We start from the raw sequence: 20,663 nt of genomic DNA, 5'->3' as shown, positions 1-20,663 counted from the left end.
GTTGGTTAATGTGCTCTGTACATTTAACTGATATTATTTAAAAAACCCAAATTGTTTAAATGCTGAAAGATGTAACATGGTATTACCATGGTTTCTGCACATGTACCATGGTATTCATCCATGTTAGGAGAATTTCTCTAAAACCGCTGACATCAACCATAAATTGTGTTTTAGTTTAAATTCCGCTAAAATGCATCTTTATCAGATTATTCTATTACTGCGCATGCGCACATTTTGAAGTCCGTGTAAAGTTATATTAAATGTGTTTTGAGTTTGTCACGCCACATAAAAAATATATTAACCACCCAGCCAAATTTGAATGATAAAAGTTCGCCAAATAAATAAAATAAGTTATCAAAATCTGTGAAAAATAAGCAGGATTCTCTACTCTCACACGATGGAGGCGTGTCCGCTGTCAGAGCTGAAACCACGCCCAATCACAGGAAAGCTGCCGCGGTTGTGGCTAGAAGGGACACAGCTACGGCCAAAATCCCGCCGGTGGATGAGTACTGTTTTCATCCTAATCCTACCCCCAAACAAATCTAACCCTAAACCAAACATTTCACGAGATTTAGGCTGTAGTTGTATCCCATCTAGCCAGAACCGCTGTTTTCATTCAAATCCTGAAGCCAACAGCTCACGAGGTTTGACCGTAGCTGTATCCCTCTAGACAGAACCAACTGCCGCTACCATGCTTCCAAACGAGATAGCTGCAGTCTCGTGGTGCAACACTAAAGTCCACAAGCTGTAAACGCTTTTACACGCTGTAACATACGGTACAATAATTACATCCAAACCCTAAAGTCAACATCTCGTGAGATTTGGCAGTAGCTGTATCCCTTCTAGCCAGAACCAACTGCCGCCCGCTATCATGCTTCCAAATTAGATTGCTGCCGTCTCGTGGTGCACCACTAAAGTCCACAAACTGTAAACGCTTTTACACGCTGTAACATACGGTACGATAATTACGTTTTCGTATGGCGTTGAAATACCGCGAGAGCGATAAAAAAATATACAAAGTAGGTCGCTCTTGAATCCTTCTCGCGGTAAGTTACTTTGATGTCATGAGTCGATAGGTCTGCTCAGCCCCGTTTAAAGGCAAGCATAGTTAGGTAATATAACATTAAAATACACAGTATAATAATGGAAAGTTAAAAGTGTATACCAAACTTTTAATGTCCTAGAAGATTTTTAAGATCTGAATCTACTAACCTCATTATGTTTACAATAATTTCACTATGACTAAAACAAGGGCTTCATTAAAATGTTTCAACAAGACTCAATTTGTATCGAAATAATAATTTTAATTTTATTAGTACTACCTAGGAAATATGGGAAATCAGCATATGCTAAATGCCTAAAATAATTTTCACATTTTACAGTACATTGTAGTGGACAGTGTGTGAAGGAAGGGTCAGGTGACCTCTTAAGGAGATTAACTCTGCTATCCTCTAATGACTAAAACGTACACACGTGCAACACCTGATGAGTTCATACCAGAAAAACTGGTTGCAAAACTTTCTCCTTTAAGCCAGTATAGTATTGATCTTAAAAAGCATCATGTAGATGCATAACTTTCTAGCAAACATACATTTAAAACTACAGTACCCAGAAATGACTCACGACTCAGTATTAGTAACCTTAACCCCAATGTGTACCTCTAGTAACCCAGAGTGTGTACATCAGTTACCCTTATGTACACACTTTCTCTTCAGTGAGAGTAAAACCATCACAACACAAACGTGTTATGTAACCAAAGCTCTCTAAGCTGCACATGTTAGCCTTACCCACTTCAGAGGATTCCCACATCACACTTTGACCAACCCCCAAACATAAATAGCTAAACTATTCTTGTGTGGTGTTGTCCACGGTGTCTGTCTGCAAAGTAACAAGTGGATGTTTGAACCTCAGGAAGCAACAAATCATGCGAAAACCCAGTCGAATCGCATCCCTTTTCTCTCACAATACAGCTCAAAGACGGACTTCCTGACCTATGTGCTGCTTTACCTGGTGAAGATGCCTTTTCCACCTGTGACCCGACGACAGGGCCTTCCCAGCTCTGGGAAAGAGAAACTATCGGGTCCCTCATCGGTCAACACAGTGGAGGAGAAGAGTTATGTGAAGGACCGGCTAAAGAAGTTGAGCAAGAAAGCCACTCCACACAAAAGCAAACTTCCGATCTTAACCCAGCGGCGGCTCGACTGGTGGGGAGGTAAGAGCGCCTGGATTACATCTCCAAGACTTGCTGATCTTTCATGCACCTCGGTTGCTTCATCCCCTAAATGTAGTTCTAAAGATGCAACAAAATCCACCAGAAAACAACAGTTTCCTGCCAATGTGTTGGTACCAAACAGCTCCATCACCACAGACAACTGTAGATTACAGTCCTTCTCAAGATGCTCAGGATCAGGCCGTGGAAAAAAGGATGGAGAAGCTGTGAACCTGTCAATCAATCTGACTCCTGAGGCCACCTTACTCCTGCAGAAGCGGAGCCACGGGAAGCAGCTCCGTACCATCGGCGGTGGCACTGGAAAGGTTACGGCACATCACAGGAAAGACCCCTCCGCCAAGTCAGGTTCTCAATCCAACATCCCTCAGGTGAAGATCTCTCTTCTGAACGACCGTCACCGATATGATGATGTGGAATATGAAGAAGAAGAGGAACCAGGTGTGGACCAGAGCGTACTGCTGAAATGTTCTGAATGGCTGGAGGGGGTGGAGAACGCAGGAGGAGTTTCAGAATTGGGTAGAGAGGACAAAATGAACCAGACGACTATCTACTGTTACAGATGAAAAGCCTCATATTCTGATATCTTGTTTAGTTGTTAACTTAGATGGGTTTATTCAATAACTGATGTCAATACCATGATTGATTAGTACTGTTGTAAGCAATATGATTGAAAATGATAAATGCATTGACAAGGCTGCTAGTAGGTTTTGAACCGGATTTACAGCAATTATAATTCACTCTAATCAGCCAAGTAGTGGGCACCATGTTTATGCTTATGTGGATATCAAATATTATCTAACGTGTTGGCCTGGAAGATTGGTTTATCATTATTCCAGTGGCATTTTAGTAGATTCAATGAGAAAGGTTTATTGCTGACTAAACCCATTTTTATCCTATTTGTTGGGGATGGTACGTTAATGATCATGAACCCATGACTGTTGTGTTTAGTGTGATCTGTGTGACAAAGCAAATCATTTCTAATAGATATTATTTCTTAAATGAGAATTTTTGTTTTGATTAAATCAATATATTTTAGTTTAGATCAAAAACAGAATTTAAATGAATTGACTTTATTCAACAAGAAAAATATACTTTGTTCCTGGTTTTCATAGGTGGTTTTCATTTTCATATTGTTTAGCGCAAGTTGAGGGAATGGTCTACTCATTTTCAATATTGAAATATGTTATTGCCTTAACTGGGAGTTGTTGATGCATCCCTCTGTCATCTGTGTGCGTGCACGTGGGCGCTGGGGCGCGCTGCGACGCTTCGATAGCATTTAGCTTAGCCTCATTCGTTCAATGGTGCCATTTGGAGGTGGGGTTGGAGGTGGCCAGGCACATCAACGTTTTTCCTATTTGGGACGAGTGGTTGTTCGAGCAAGTTTGGTGGTACAAAATAAAATGTAGCGCTTTTCTAAGCGGATTTAAAAGAGGAACTATATTTTATGGCATAATAGCACTTTTGGGAGTACTTCGACTCGCCTGAAAAGTCCGCTCCCCTTCTCACTCTCATGATGGGAGAGGGAGGGTGTTACTGCGCCGAGTCGAGGTACTCCCAAGGGTGCTGTTGCGCCGTGAAGTGTGGTTCCTCTTTTGAATCTGCTTAGAAAAGTGCTACGTTTTGTTTTGTAACACCAAACTTCCTCGTGTAACTGCTCGCCTTGAGTGGGAAAAACGTTGATGTGTTTGGTCGCTTCTGACTTTGTCTCTGGATGGTACCATTGAATGAATGGGGCTGGGCTGGATGCTGTCGAGGTGTCGCGGCGCGCTCCGGCGCTTGCGTGTACGCGCACGGATGGTGGAGGGATGTGTCAACGGTTCTTGATTAGGGTAATAACATATTGTGATATTGAAAATGAGTAGACTATTCCTTTAATTTTTCATTGGCTCTAGGTAAAAAAAAGATCAGATGAATAAAAACCTTTTTTGTAGTGCACAAAAATTTATATCAATATATACCCCAAAATTTCAGCATTATGGATGTGACATTTGCAGTCAAAACTCGCATGCTCTGTAAATTTATATTTCATGTATTACCAATAAATCGAACCATCTGTTACTTCCTAAAATTCTGATGCTAGAGTTCAGACATCAGAATAATATCGGTCTATTTATGAGTAGTTTAAGATTTAGAAAAACATGCATGCGTTATGGATGTGACAAAAAAGGACAGGTTTTTGAGAGACAACATACAACATAATTCTGTGAATTTAAAGGCAAAACTAGAATCAATAATACCCATCAAATAAAGAAAGAATGGCTCTTCAAAGAACATGTCATATTTATTTTATTTTTAATTTTTGTATGCACATTCATGAGGTAGAAACAACTTTATGGATGGGACAATTTTGAAATTTACTTATTACTTAAAGGAACAGTATGTAGGATTGTGGCCAAAACTGGTATTGCAATCACAAAAATAGTGGCTAAAACTGGTACTGCAATAACACCAATGTGGCCAATGCACAAAATGACAACATAAACATCAGTTGAGGGCTGCAACTTTTTTTTAAATGACAATATCCTGGCCAGACCACTGTTGTCAGTGATATAAGTATTTGAAATTAAAATGATTTCTTAATGTCTAGTGACATATCAGGGCCATTTTCTGATTAATTGATATACATTTCTTACACACTGTTCCTTTAACTATGGAAAAAATTAACAGACACTAATTATTATCAGATTCACGATTTTACACTTCCTTTTGTGTGTAGGTGTGTAGTACATGTTAACGATATGCAAAAGTTATAAACCCCAAAGTAAATGATGACGCAAGTTATCGTCTCCGACATAATCTCTCTTCTTGGACTACAACAAACACACAGATTGTAGGCAATGGTTTACTTCCTTGGCCTACAAAGTGACGTCTTCGGCACTCTATATTGAGTAAATGTGAGTAAATCTTTACAAAAATATAAAAACTATAATTTGATTGAAATGGTTGAAAGTTACATAAACGATTGTTGGCATATTCTTTTTGTTTACAGCTGAATTGTCAATGTGCATCATTTTACATGACTAATTTACGAAAATCAGACAAATAAACAGAGTAGCGTGAAAATTTGCAGTATCTTGATACAGCGTTATAAGCAGTCAAAACTGAATGCCAGTCAAAAATAAATAAATAAATACATACATTTTAAGGACTGAATGACTCCTACACTTGCTGTTATACAAACAACATAATGTTTGTGGTGTTTTTAAACACATTAGATGATATTTTATTATTTTTGTTATGATATTATATGGTGTATATAAGAAACATTGCAGTGGAGACTTTCAAGTGCTGCATGGCAAAATAAAAACTTGATGGTTGTGTTAAATAATAATTGACTAATTTTAGAAAAGTATCTTTAATGATTTATGATCACTTAATAATGAACAGGGAATAAAACCGCAAAAAAATTATGAAATCTATATTTTGACTATCAAATAAATTGCTCTGTTAATTTTTCTTGCCATTCAAATTCCATATCCTAGCATGATCATTGCAAACTTCAATTCATTTATTCAAGGAGACCAGTTGTTGTCAAGCCCTGATGTCAGAGAGGACTCAAGTTCTCCAGAAGGATGATGGACTGTGTGAGATTTCTGTGTGGTAGTAAAATGTATGCATGATGGGTGAAATATTCAATTCCACAGATTTAAATAAGCTAAAATAAGTTAATCAAAATGTATTGTGAAATGAGAGAAATCATGCGAATTGTGCATTAAACTATTACAGATTTATGAAGGGTAGATTTACAGGTTTAGGTTAAGTGTACCTTTGATATTGCATATGAAAAACATTTACATAAGTGACACAAGTTAATCAGTTCCAATAACAGTTTGATCAAATAAAAAAGCTCATATTCCATAAAAGTCTTCCATATTCAATTCAATTTTATATATATATATACACTGTAGCACTTTTCACAATTGTTAAATTAATTCAAAGCAGCTTTACATTAATAAAAGCCGGAGAAAACATTGAAAAATGGGTGGACAAGAAAAGTTGCAAGGTACAGCGGCTACGATTAAACTGAAATATTGAGCGTTGTAATAAATGCAACGTATAGAAGAGAGATCTAAGTTAAGCCAATGTCAGCTTACTCCCTAAACTCAGAGGGGAAAAAACTTGAGAAAGAGACAGAAATAGCTGATTCTTTTAAATTCAATTTTATTTATATAGTGCTTTTTCAAAGCAGCTTTAATTCCCCCAGCTTTAAGCAGGGGAAAAGTCAGAAAAAATCGACAGACAACATAAGTAGCGAAATACAGCAGCTATGAATAAACTTTACAAGCGAGCGTGTTAATGATGTAACGTATAGAAGAAGGTGCCAAGTTAAGCCAATGTCGGCTCAGTCCCCGGGGTTGAAAAAAACCCTAGGAGAAAAACCTCCCGCATTTTTAGCCAGGAGGAAAAAAGTCCTTGGAGGGAAAAAACCCTTGGGGGATATATATATATAAAACATATATATGTAAACGAATCCTACAGAGGATATACTATATATTAAGATAATATACTATTAAAACGTAAACAAATTGTGTTCAAGGATGAGACAGGATCTTTATGAGACGTTCAGCCAACGAATTGTGTTTGACATTGCTAAGTTAAGCCAATGTCAGCTGAGTCCCCGGGGTTGAAAAAACCCCCTAGGAGAAAAACCTCCCACATGATTAGCCAGGAGGAAAAAAGTCCTAGGAGGGAAAAAACCCTTGGGGAATATATATATATATATATATATATATAAAACATATATTTGTAAACGGATCCTATAGAGGATATACTATATATTAAGATAATATACTATTAAAACGTAAACAAATTGTGTTCAAGGATGAGACAGGATCTTTATGAGACGTTCAGCCAACGAATTGTGTTTGACATTGCTAAATTAAGCCAATGTCAGCTGAGTCCCCGGGGTTGAAAAAACCCCCTAGGAGAAAAACCTCCCACATGTTTAGCCAGGAGGAAAAAAGTCCTAGGAGGGAAAAAACCCTTGGGGAATATATATATTATGAGACGTTCAGCCAACGATTTGTGTCCATGGGATGCAACCTGAAGATGAGAAAGCGAAGAGATGTCAACATTTAGTTTTTAGTCATCATATGTGTAGTATATCTAGAACCTTAAAGCCACAATATGTATGATTTCTTCTGTAATAATATATATATACACTGTGCAAGTTTTATATATATATACAGGGAGTGCAGAATTATTAGGCAAGTTGTATTTTTGAGGATTAATTTTATTATTGAACAACAACCATGTTCTCAATGAACCCAAAAAACTCATTAATATCAAAGCTGAATATTTTTGGAAGTAGTTTTTAGTTTTAGCTATTTTAGGGGGATATCTGTGTGTGCAGGTGACTATTACTGTGCGTAATTATTAGGCAACTTAACAAAAAACAAATATATACCCATTTCAATTATTTATTTTTAGCAGTGAAACCAATATAACATCTCAACATTCACAAATATACATTTCTGACATTCAAAAACCAAACAAAAACAAATCAGTGACCAATATAGCCACCTTTCTTTGCAAGGACACTCAAAAGCCTGCCATCCATGGATTCTGTCAGTGTTTTGATCTGTTCACCATCAACATTGCGTGCAGCAGCAACCACAGCCTCCCAGACACTGTTCAGAGAGGTGTACTGCTTTCCCTCCTTGTAAATCTCACATTTGATGATGGACCACAGGTTCTCAATGGGGTTCAGATCAGGTGAACAAGGACGCCATATCATTAGATTTTCTTCTTTTATACCCTTTCTTGTCAGCCACGCTGTGGAGTACTTGGACGCGTGTGATGGAGCATTGTCCTGCATGAAAATCATGTTTTTCTTGAAGGATGCAGACTTCTTCCTGTACCACTGCTTGAAGAAGGTGTCTTCCAGAAACTGGCAGTAGGACTGGGAGTTGAGCTTGACTCCATCCTCAACCCGAAAAGGCCCCACAAGCTCATCTTTGATGATACCAGCCCAAACCAGTACTCCACCTCCACCTTGCTGGCGTCTGAGTCGGACTGGAGCTCTCTGCCCGTTACCAATCCAGCCACGGGCCCATCCATCTGGCCCACTCTCATTTCATCAGTCCATAAAACCTTAGAAAAATCAGTCTTGAGATATTTCTTGGCCCAGTCTTGACGTTTCAGCTTGTGTGTCTTGTTCAGTGGTGGTCGACTTTCTGCCTTTCTTACCTTGGCCATGTCTCTGAGTATTGCACACCTTGTGCTTTTGGGCACTCCAGTGACGTTGCAGCTCTGAAATATGGCCAAACTGGTGGCAAGTGGCATCTTGGCAGCTGCACGCTTGACTTTTCTCAGTTCACGGGCAGTTATTTTGCGCCTTGGTTTTTCCACGCGCTTCTTGCGACCCTGTTGACTATTTTGAATGAAACGCTTGATTGTTCGATGATCACGCTTCAGAAGCTTTGCAATTTTAAGACTGCTGCATCCCTTTGCAAGATATCTCACTATTTTTGACTTTTCTGAGCCTGTCAAGTCCTTCTTTTGACCCATTTTGCAAAGGAAAGGAAGTTGCCTAATAATTATGCACACCTGATATAGGGTGTTGATGTCATTAGACCACACCACTTCTCATTACACAGATGCACATCACCTAATACGCTTAATTGGTAGTAGGCTTTCCAGCCTATACAGCTTGGAGTAAGACAACATGCATAAAGAGGATGATGTGGTCAAAATACTCATTTGCCTAATAATTCTGCACTCCCTGCACATACATATATATATATATAAAACTTGCACAGTGCAACATATTAAATGTGGTTGTGTACTGTTAAGTTCCCATGGATTTGTAAATCCAGGGAAATTCCTGTTCTAAATAATGGCTCGTCTCTTGTCTCCCTTGTAATTGTCACCCCGTTAGTGACTTAATCTCCATGCTATTCTTGGTTTTCGGTTGTAGAAACTAGGGAGACACGAGAGGACAAATGCAGAAGTGGTGGTTAGACCTGCAGCTAATTCATTATGATGGCATTAAATATTGTGATCAAACAGTTGAAATCCATTCATTCATTACCTTATCCGGAAACATGATTAGCAAACTCCATACGTCTCTGGATGATGAAAACAGCATCTCCCATCATTAAGTTAGGCCTTTGTTATATGTTATTTTGAACTGTAGGGGAAAAATGTACATTTAAACAATCTTACTATTGCACACACTATACAACTATCTACACAAAGACAAAGGATGTCATCTGCAAAATGTAGTTTCCTACTATGTTAGCTTTCTGGGTACGAATTCCGGTTCATCCATCATCCAGTCAGTTCTGAACCACTTGTGACCTAAGATCTGGTGGAGCAATGGACGTCTAGCTGGGCTCACATAATGGCACCAGTCTATCAGTTCACGGATTTCTGTACAATTTTAGGAGAGAGCTGGTTAGTCATCATGATACACAAATGGCAATAATTATCATGCCATAAAGAGACACTTTTGTTGTCATTTAATAATACTGTAAGAAGTCTGTCTGTCTATCATCTAAAGCAGTGATTCTCAACCGGTGGGCGTTTATATCTTCCACTTAAAATATTTTTTTCTGCTCAAAATGACACCCATGTGGTTTGGTTTTCCATTGGAAGCAATGGCATTCCTCATTTATTACCTCAGATTAAGATGATGGCACAGTGATGTAATAAAACATTGGGGAGCCACTAAATGACTGTTAAACTAAACACAATAAAATCTAACATCTTGCCAGACAGACCATATCCTCTGATAATATTTATTGTGTGTTTGATAAGAGGCTTTGTGTGTGCATAAGTTGATCGATCATTCACTCACCCTTTGATAAACCTTCATCATATCTTATCGATTTACCCATATACAAGTCGGTTATAGGGTCGGGGTAAGATCCATGCATCATGAAATATAGCAAACTACCTAAGGCCCAGGTGTTTGCTGGCACGGCAAAGAATTTCTGATTTGTTTTAACCTCAGGCGGTGTGCATTTTTTAGCTCCTGTACACAAGACATTGTGTTTAGTCATTTCGTAAAAGATGACCCAGCAGGTTTCCATACTCTGCTACATTAAAAAAATCAGCTCACCTCTAAAGTCCTTTGAATCATGGCCATCAACATTTGACAGATGTCCAAGCCCAAAGTCAATTAACTTTAACTTCATAGTTTTCTTCTGCACCAAGAAGTTCCCCGGATGTATGTCGGTATGGACGACACCATTACGCAGGCAGTGTTGAACTGCTCGTACTGCCTGATACATCAGATGTCGTGCTGCATTTTCACTCAGTTTGTTTTCAGAAACAAAACTCTTCAAGGATTGGCTCTCCTGAGGATACTCCATCACAAGTGTGAACATTTCCCTAGTCTCATACCAGTCATATAACTCTATGATATACGGGCAACGGTAACCCTCTCTTAACTTAAGCATTAATGCTATTTCTGTTAGCAGCGGTTGGGGATATCCAGGCTGGAGAAAAAAATGAACAAATTACAATTAGATAAAACTATGATTTTGTGTATTTTCTGTCTAGTTCACTTTACAACTTACAATCTGAATATATCTGTCCCTTTTGTGTTTCATAATTTGCTTGATGGCAACCTGTAAAGAGGAAAAAAACACTGAGTTATTAATTTCTCCTGAGCTGACTAAAGCAGCTAACCTGCACACGTAACTTTAAGGTTTGACAATCTACTTAAACATCGTTTAGATCAAGTGGACGTACACATTTCTGCAAACATTGTGTTCGATATAAATATGAGTGCATTACCAGTTTCCCATCCGTTTGACGGATCCCTTTGAACACTCTGCCGAAGCTACCTTTCCCAAGCACATCCGTCTCTAAGAGTTGATATTTAGACTCAAAAGTCCCTGAACAACACACAGAAAACATGAAAATTGATGAGGTTACAGTACACCTTAATACAGGGATCAGAAGTAAAGTACAGCATACATTTCAAGGTACAACAAAATATGATAATGAAACCATTTCACAAATTGGTGCAATCCAGTCTAGGAGTAATAAAGGCATTACACTCACCTGTAGTCACTGATGGACCTGGCTTGGGATCGGCTGGTTGCTTGTTGCTTTGCTTTTTAAAAAGATTAAAAGTTTTTGGCCTAACAACTTTTACATCTTTCGGGACAGGATTTCCAGCATCTGTCGGGACAGGATTTCGGGGATTTCCAATTGCTTTTGTTCTGGGATTTTCAGGTATTTTTGGGTCTGGATTTCCACCACCTTTCAACCCGACATTGAGTGTAAAGGCACCTAACTTTTGTAGACTGCCCAGATCAGCACCATCCATTCCAACAGGATTTGCAAGATCGGCATCGAGCTGTGGAGTCGGCACTGACTCCACATCGCTCCTCCGGAAGCAGTCAAGGAAGCAACACTTCGTTGACTTTCGTTTTTCCGGACGAATCTTAGTTTTTGCCTCATGGCAGGCCAGATCAGCACCATCCATTCCAACAGGATGAGCAAGATCGGCATCAAGCTGTGGAGTCGGCATCGACTCCAAATCGCCCCTCCGGAAACAGCCAAATAAGCGACTCTTCAAAGTCTTTCGTTTTTCCGTACGAATAATAATATTCGATTCGGGGCATGCAAAATCAGCACCATCCATACCAACAGGAATAGCTGAATCTGCCTCGACATGTTGCGCTTGAACAACAGTCTTTTCTTCCTGGAGGTCATATAAACGGCTCTTCGAAGCCTTTTGTTTCTGTTTCTTCGGACCAATCTTAGTCTTTGACCAGAATGCCAGATCAACCACTTTCCTAACATCAGGGATAGCTGGATCGGCTTCAAGCTGTGGAGCCGGCACTGGCTCCACTTTGCCCCTCCAGGCCCGGTCAAAGTACGTCTTTCCTTGGTCCTGACTGATGTTACTGTCTACACCAAAAAAACGAAACAAATTATAAACTATTAGAAAATTAATTATGAGAGTAGTTGAAAGTGAATGACAAAGAATCATGGCCAGTGATAATACTTTATTTTAATTTATATACTAATTTTAGATTTGTGTATTTAAAATATGTATATTTTTAGTTAATTACATTTGCATTTTCAAAATACAGAAAATCAGATTGTTTTACAATAGAAATGATAAACAACAGACAGTAACATACAGGGATGCAAACAATGACATTACTATGTGTATTTGTGTTATTGTAAATCGGATGAGACAATAACATAACAACCCTGTTTTAGCATACTAAACCTAAGATAAAGATTGAATTTGTTTGTATATTGTGGCTATTGTCAAAATGTGTCTTTCTGTATTGGCAAATGTTTCAGTGAGAAGTGATGTCAAAGGAAAAAGTAAAATGAGGTCAAAAGTACTCGAGCACAAGCGGGTACCTGTACACCTAAATTAACAATACTGTATGTAAACTTATCAGCATTAAAGCCACATTTAGCTTTAATTTTCATCTCACCTGTTGGGATTTTCTCCCTTGCTCCTTCAAGCTGATTTACACTATCGGCAGTGCACCCGACTTCTGACAATGGTCCGAAGTTTGGGACATTGTTAAATGTCAGCACAGCCTTCGATAGGAAAAAATCCAGCTCTGCTCCAAACACTGCAATTACAATTAAATAAAGTAATGCCTTAATTTGAAATTATATATTTTTGTCTAAATTGTATTAAATAAACATCACATTTGCAACCATGCTGATAGTCTGGATAACAACCGCTGAATGCAGTATTGCCTATTTATTATGTTATACATCCCTTATGAAAATTAAAGATGGTTTTACTATAGTTACATCCAAAAAACATGGTTACTGTAGTGAAACCATTAATAACCATGGTTTTGCTAATAGTAATCAATACACCAATAAACATGGTTATTACACTTTTACCACAAAAAGGTAAATTTTTGTGAGGGATATTAAAACACAAGGCCTCATACGACCTAGCTCTTATCTTAAATTGCAGGGATGTTTTATTAATTTTGATAGCTTTCTTAAATTAATGGAGTCAAAATTTGGCTGCGTATTCTGCGTGTCAAGAAAAACGGCATGTTAAATGTCAAGTACACGAGCACCACCTTGTGTGTCTTTATGCATTAACAACACAATAACTGTATGTAAACTTATCAGTATTAAAGTCACATTTTGCTTTAACTTGAATCTTACTTGTTGGGCTTTTCGCCTCAGCATGTGCAGGAGAAACTTTCTCCTTCTCCTCAACTCCTTCACACGGATTCACACTACCGGCAGCTTTCCCGAATTCTGACAACAGTCCAGTGTTAAGGACAGTGTCAAAGCTCCGAAAAGCATCCGATAGGAATAAATCCATCTCTGCTTTAAACACTGCAATTACAATTTAATAAATTAATGCCTTAACTTGAAATTATATTTTTGTATAAAACATGTAACTTAATTTAAACTGAAACTGTTTACTATATTGTATTAAATAAACATCACATTTGCAGTTATGCTAAAAGTCTGGATAACAACAGTTATATGCAGTATTCCATAACTATATTTTTTAATATCCCTTATGAAAATCAAACATGGTTTTATTACAGTTACATCCAACAAAACATGGCTACTGTAGTTAAACCAGTTAACCACGGTTATAGTAATCAATACATCAAGAAACATGGTTACTGCACTTTTACCACAAAAGGTACATTTTCGTGAGGGATATTAAAAAACAAGGCCTCATACGACCTAGCTTTTATCTTAAATTGTGGGGATGTTTTATTAATTTTGGTTAATCTGTTTTATCAATTTATTCATTTTGCATGTTCTGCTGGTCAAGAAAAACGGTGGGTAAAATGTCAAGTACACGAGCACCACCTTGTGTGTCTATATGTACACGTGAATTAACAACACAATTACTGTATATAAACGTATCACCATTAAAGTCACATTTTGCTTTAACTGGCATCTTACCTGTTGGGCTTTTCGCCCCAGCATTTGCAGGAGAATCCTCCTCAAATCCACACGGATTCACACTACCGGCAGCTTTCCCGAATTCTGACAACGGTCCAGTGTTAAGGACAGTGTCAAAGCTCCGAAAAGCATCCGATAGGAATAAATCCATATCTTGCTTAAACACTGCAATTACAATTCAATAAATGAATGCCTTAACTTGAAATTATATTTTTGTATAAAACATGTAACTTAATTTAGACTGACTGTTTACTATATTGTATTAGACAAACATCACATTTGAGGTTATGCTGAAGTCTGGATAACAACAGTTATATGCAGTATTCCATAACTATATTTTTTAACATCCCTTATGAAAATCAAACATGGTTTTATTACAGTTACATCCAACAAAACATGGTTACTGTAGTTAAACCAGTTAACCACGGTTATTACACGGCTCTCTGGAATGCTTGATTCTGATTGGTCAGTTGAGACATTTGCAGGTTCGTTCTTTTCAAATAATAACCGCTCCAAAATAATAACGCATAGCCGGACTACTTGCACGAGTAAAATCGCTCCGCGCCAATAAAGATCAATAAAGATTACTGTCTGTTTGGCGCCATCTTGTGACAAACACTGGACAACCACGACAAGACACAGACAGCTTACTGAGATTGAACTTGACAAAATAGAGCATGACAGCTACGAAGCCAACACGCAAAAAAATACAGAATGGGCATTAAAACTTCTCAAAGACTGGCTAAAAGAGAAAAAATGGAGACAGACAAGTATGAAGCAGAGGATCTTAATAAGGTATTACGATCATTTTATGCATCTGTGCAAAGTTTCGCGGAAGGACAAAAATGTTAATTTAAAACAAATATGCCAATAAAATGTTTCAAATTCATATTCATGTCCAGTTTTTTTTCTTATGTGGCAAGTAGCCGTGTAATAAGCGGCGGGTCCTGATCACACTGTCGGGGCTTATTTCCCAATAACTACCGGCTGCCTCTACATTATCCCTTACTTATAGTAATCAATACACCAAGAAACATGGTTACTGCACTTTTACCACAAAAGGTCAATTTTCGTGAGTGATATTAAAAAAACAAGGCCTCATACGACCTAGCTCTTATCTAACAGTTTTTTTATTCGCTTTGGTACTTTTGGTTAATTTGTTTTATCAATTTATTAATTTTGCCTGTTCTGCAGGTCAAGAAAAACGGCGGGTAAAATGTCAAGTAAGTTGCATGAGCACCACCAGGTATGTTTATATGTGCATTAACAGCACAATAACTGTATATAAATTTATCAGCATTAAAGCACATTTTGCTTTCTCTGGCATCTTACCTGTTGGGCTTTTCGCCCCAGCATTTGCAGGAGAATCCTCCTCAACTCCTCCACACAGATTCGCACTACCAGCAGCGTGCATGACTTCTGACAATGATTCAGTGTTTAAGATGTTGTCAAATGTCAGAAAAGCATTCGATAGAAAAGCATCCATCTCTGCTTTAAACACTGCAAATACATTTTCAATAAATTAATGCCTTCATTTGAAATTATATTTTTGTATGAAACATGTAACTTAATATAAACTGAAATTGTTTACTAAATTGTATTAAGTAAACATCACATTTGCAAGTATGCTGATAGTCTGGATAACAACAGTCATAGTATTGCATAATATTTATAATATAATATTGCATATTTTTATGTTATACATCCCTTAAAAAAATTAAACATGGTTTTACTACAGTTACATCCAAAAAGACAAGTTTACAGTAGTAAAACCATTGTTACCACAAAATAACCATGATTTTGCTAATAGTTATGGGGTGCAAACTCATCAGGGGTAAAAGCACTCACACCCCACTAATATGTTTGAATAAATAAATAATAAATTGGGCAAAATGTTTTCAATATTAATTAATATTTAGAGGTTGACCTTTGAAGTTTAACACATTTGCGAATTATATGATACTTTGTGCTAGCATGTATAATTGTTTAATAATATATACTTTTGGCAGCAATGGACTTATTTGACCATGCTCCATGCAATTAAAACTCCTGTTTTAGTTGTGATAAGTCTTTCAAAGCAAGAAAGCTTCAATGTGAATAAAGCACAATAGGCAATATACACTGATATATGGTTACTCGAATCAGAAGAGTAGTTAACAGTAGTTAATGCACCACAAACTAACATCAATTACTGTAATGACATAAACAAAAATTAATAAAATGCTTATATACAATGCATTATTGTGGAAAAAATACAACCGTTTTGTGTTACAGAAATGTGTATTTCATATTAATCAGTAGGCATGCACATAAACAAATAATTCAGGGTCTGTTCTGTTCACAGTCATAGATCTAATACAGTATGAATATGAACCCTGAACGAGCAACTCGACTCAAACTTGTGTACAATTCGACGTACAGATCTTATTAAAGGTACAAAAGTGATTTAGTTAAGAGCTGTGAGCGATTTTTTCCTCAATGGTGTTTGATTAACACGAGTGACAGACAGGAGCAAAATTAGGTAACTTCCCCTTTAGGACCGGATCTAATATAACGTACACATGCGTTTTCTCTTTCAGCTGTTTACTTTCTCTTCAGACCTAAATGGTCGTTTTCATGAGGATACTTGCAAAGAAGGGAATTTTGACGCATGTGTGTATTTAAGGCTAATACAGTGGAATAACACTCGAGTAGCGGATGCGCGCGTCTTGTACGCTCCCTTAGAAACAGCGCGTGCATGTAATGTTTGTTGTTTGTGTTTTATAATCACTTGATTTAAAACTGCGGCGCTTAAATAAGTGCACAAATGTTACATTTTGGTTACCACGCACGCAGCAACGTGACGTAGGCGCGTAACCTCTCGAACTGCTTACATTACCCTGTCAGACCCCCCTCACCCCTAACTAAATAAAACAGCCTCACCTCTCATTAAATAAAACAGCCCATTCCTATGAAATGCGTACAACGAACACTCATCGGATCTAGACGAATCACAAGAATGACCTATTTTAGATTAAAAAAGGCCAGTTTCGCCGAAATGTGACAAGTTTGCACCCCTGAATACACAAATAAACGTGGTTACTACACTTTTAATTTTCGTGAGGGATATTTAAAAACTAGGCCTCGTGCGGCTTCATCTTAAACAGCGCGGATGTTTTATTAATTTTGGTCGCTTTTGGTTAAATTAATGGAGTCAAAATTTGGCTGCGTATGCTGCCTGTGAAGAAAAACGGCGGGTAAAATGTCAAGTACACGAGCACAATCGTCGTGTGTCTAAATAGTTACACACGCATTAACAACAAATAACTGTATTTAAACTCATCGGAAATAAAGAAACATGTTTTGCTTTAACGTTACCTGTCTTTGGGCTTTTCGCCTCAGTGTCAAAGTTCAGCACAGCATTGGGTAGGCAAAAATCCATCTTTGCAACATCTGCTCCTTCCCTGTCAATGAATGACATTAGATGGCGAGACATGATGTTGATAGTAGACTGCAGACTGTGTTTAGACTTGGTCTAAAAAGATTTGTGGTCTGAATAAACCGTCTGTCTGTACACAGTGCGTCAAAGTAGCTTAAAGTAGCAAACTGTTTGCTAAATTCAGCAAAATCACTCAGTAATCTGTACACAGGTTTCAGAGTCAACCAAAGCCAAGCGTTCAGATCAATAGAATGGTAGCGTTTGCTTCTGACTGACCCTTTTTATAGGCACTGTTTGTGACGTCATAATGGTTCCATGACAACGAAGCGTTCTATGAGAACAATGGGTTCCATGATAACGACGCGTTCTATGTTCACTGTTCAACAGTGATGATTTTTTTTCAATTTTCATGTCCCTATATTGTGTTGTTTACAACTTGTGGACTTTTTATTGCAGATATATATGCATATCATATTAAAATGCTTTAATGTGTTTTACTTCATGCTTATTGCTACTTTTTGAAATGTATTTTACAGAAAGTATTTTGTATAATATATTTAAAACTATTGTGTTGTTCATATACAACCACTAGATGGCACTATATGTTAATTACCGGTAATGTTAAAAGAGTAAGATCGTAAAACACAGACATGCTGAGATTGTTGACTATTTATTTAAATCATCAAAAAGCATCAAAGGTCATATATTTTAATGCATGATACATACAAAATAAAGTTTTTTCATTGCTTATATGGCAGTCAGTGAAAACAGACAATTACAAAGAAGACAATCTCTTACAGCAGTTTGGTTAAAGCATCAGCCGAGTTAAATATAGTTCAGTTTAAGGATTTTGTCCTGCCAGTAAAGCTCACGTGCCTTTAACTTCATTCACTGTTTTATTTACTTTTAAGCTAAAGAACACTGTACCATATACCATCAATCAAAAACTAGACACTTTTTTGTTGCCTAATAGTCATAACAATGCCAAGTAAAACAAGGTAAAATATACATGAAATGACTTCCGATTTCTTTGAATAATATTCACTTTTTTTATTTGTCATGTCAAACACATATTACACATTTTAACAAATTAAACCGTTTTAGCATATTGTTTTTGTTTACATGTGATTTATTCTTCAATCGTCAATATGCACAATCATGTAACATTACTAATTTACAAAAATCAGGGCTGAGGCCAGCCAAGTAGACAGACTAGTGTGAAAAAAATATTCTGTAAATGAAATAATAATTGATTAAAAATTGCTGTATCTTGATACAGCTCTGTTAGTACATAGTCAGGCAAAACATAACACCGTAAAAAAACTGTCTAGATTGAATGACTCCTACACTCACTGTTGTACAAACAACACACTGTTTGTGGTATTTTTAAACACATAGATGATATTTTTGTTATGATATTATATAATTTACAACCACCTACAGTATATGACATATGGTGTAAGATTTAAGAAACAATGCAGTGGAGATTTAGGTGCTGCATGGCAAAATAAAAATTTGATAGGTGTGTTAAATAATAATAAAATAATTTTAGAAAAGCTAGTCTAATGATTTATTATAATTTAATAATGAACAGGGAATAAAACTGTATATGTGATCAAAATGAATAATACAATTTATATTTTGACTATTAAAGAAGTTGCTCTTGTACTGCACTTGTGGTCAGTGTTAGAAAGGTTAGATGTTGTTTTTCTCAATTTGTGTCAGGTCAGTGAGGAAAGGCGTAATTAAAAATCATAGAACGTCTTATGGCCTACTTTTACGCTATTTATGCAGAATATAGTATGGCAGCAATTTAACAAGTCAACGCTTACAAGTTTTATATACTGACTTAACAAAAGTCTTTGTCCTTTGTCCATTTTATACATTTTAAACTATCACGACAAACAGATTTGAATGATCTGTTTCATTATACCATTGCAAGCTCTGAATCTTCATCCCAAAAGCACACGACTCTCAGATGTATTCAGCTGTGTAGATAAGACAAACAAACAACATTGTACACTTATAGTACGTCCTGATCCTATTAACAGACAGCTTTTTAAACGAATGAGAAAACACTAAGCAATTGATGGCATATAAAGTCTAGTGTTACAAACAATCATCTAATAACATTCAATTATATCTAAAGATGGTCTCAAATGATTGTGCTTCTAAAATATATTTTCCCTGACAATGAGTAAAGCCAAGGAGGGCGTGATCAGTTTTGCATGTGTTTTACATAGATTTCACCAAAGCCAATGAGCTCAACATCACTCAGGATGCAGAGGGGGAATTTGAGTAAGAAACTACTTTGAATGCGCCTAAACCTCAGTGCCAGGTGCGTGTATGAACCTGCGCGCACTCCATTTCTAAAGAAATCAAAACTGACTACAGAAGTGGACGTGAAACAAAGGATTCTTAACCGGGATTGTGCTTCAGCTAAACCATCATAGTAAGATGAATTTTATTTTATTGAAACCTTTCATTTAAAGACTTCAGTAGTTAGTATAATAGAAAAAAGATAAATTTACTAAATTAAAGAGAAATAATTATTTGCATAAACTCGAACTTCATGACTGACTGTTACTTGTTTCTTAAGAGGCTTTATGATATTCACAAAATAAGCACCACAATGCTGATGATGACGTTAAAATCTCAGATTAGTTGAATGTTTAAAATGCACCAGATTGAAAGCAACACGTTGGCCTCTGTTTTAGATGGATGAGCTGGATGAGACTCAGCTGAACGCCCATGTGGAAAGTCTGAAGCAACAGCTGGGGTATAATAGAGAGAAAACATCCGTCTCTATTCCTGAGTGAGTCTGAAAAACATCCACATCTTCTTCTAGATTCAGATCATTAAACACTGATTGTATTAAATTATTGGGATTCTTAAATAAAACTACAGGGGGACTGATCGTAAATAAATCAGCATCTTTCTCATCCTCTTATTTATTTTAGGCTGGCTACATGGATTGAGGAGAAAATGGCCGAAGATCCATTTCTAAATCCTGACATACTGAAGGAGAACCCATGGGTGGAGACAGGCAAATGCGTGGTGCTTTAGCGCAACAACCTTCACTCATCGCCATGACAACAGGCATGGCTCCACCCACTGCTAAGGTTGCACTTT

General features: G+C 37.1%; 3 protein-coding genes across 3 annotated transcripts; 2 read left to right on the top strand and 1 right to left on the bottom strand.

Moving 5' to 3' along the window:
• The first annotated feature begins 1,299 nt into the window (after nucleotides 1-1,299).
• LOC129445503 (uncharacterized) lies at nucleotides 1,300-3,370 on the top strand. Its single transcript, XM_055206700.2, has one exon. It carries the CDS (start codon nucleotides 1,897-1,899, stop codon nucleotides 2,791-2,793), a length of 897 nt encoding a protein of 298 aa, XP_055062675.2. The 5' UTR covers nucleotides 1,300-1,896; the 3' UTR covers nucleotides 2,794-3,370.
• Nucleotides 3,371-6,367: 2,997 nt separating this feature from the next.
• LOC129444989 (uncharacterized) lies at nucleotides 6,368-17,844 on the bottom strand. Its single transcript, XM_073866220.1, has 14 exons — nucleotides 17,471-17,844; nucleotides 15,446-15,613; nucleotides 14,114-14,278; nucleotides 13,349-13,525; nucleotides 12,646-12,789; nucleotides 11,246-12,100; nucleotides 10,976-11,076; nucleotides 10,756-10,806; nucleotides 10,296-10,674; nucleotides 10,032-10,208; nucleotides 9,466-9,604; nucleotides 9,264-9,362; nucleotides 9,019-9,152; nucleotides 6,368-7,273 (listed from the first exon to the last, which is right to left on the bottom strand). Exons 1-12 carry the CDS (start codon nucleotides 17,586-17,588, stop codon nucleotides 9,353-9,355), a joined length of 2,484 nt encoding a protein of 827 aa, XP_073722321.1. The 5' UTR covers nucleotides 17,589-17,844; the 3' UTR covers nucleotides 6,368-7,273; nucleotides 9,019-9,152; nucleotides 9,264-9,352.
• A 1,977-nt stretch (nucleotides 17,845-19,821) lies between these two features.
• On the top strand, nucleotides 19,822-20,632 carry gng13a (guanine nucleotide binding protein (G protein), gamma 13a). Its single transcript, XM_055206038.2, has 3 exons — nucleotides 19,822-19,983; nucleotides 20,249-20,346; nucleotides 20,492-20,632. The coding sequence occupies exons 2-3, from the start codon at nucleotides 20,249-20,251 to the stop codon at nucleotides 20,595-20,597; spliced, it is 204 nt and encodes a 67-aa protein (XP_055062013.2). The 5' UTR covers nucleotides 19,822-19,983; the 3' UTR covers nucleotides 20,598-20,632.
• Nucleotides 20,633-20,663: the final 31 nt, after the last annotated feature.

This window comes from Misgurnus anguillicaudatus, chromosome 3, assembly GCF_027580225.2.
Source record: "Misgurnus anguillicaudatus chromosome 3, ASM2758022v2, whole genome shotgun sequence".
NCBI classification, from domain to species: domain Eukaryota; kingdom Metazoa; phylum Chordata; class Actinopteri; order Cypriniformes; family Cobitidae; genus Misgurnus; species Misgurnus anguillicaudatus.
The sequence above is the reverse complement of the archived record's forward strand: the minus strand, read 5'-3'. Positions and strand labels throughout refer to the sequence as shown.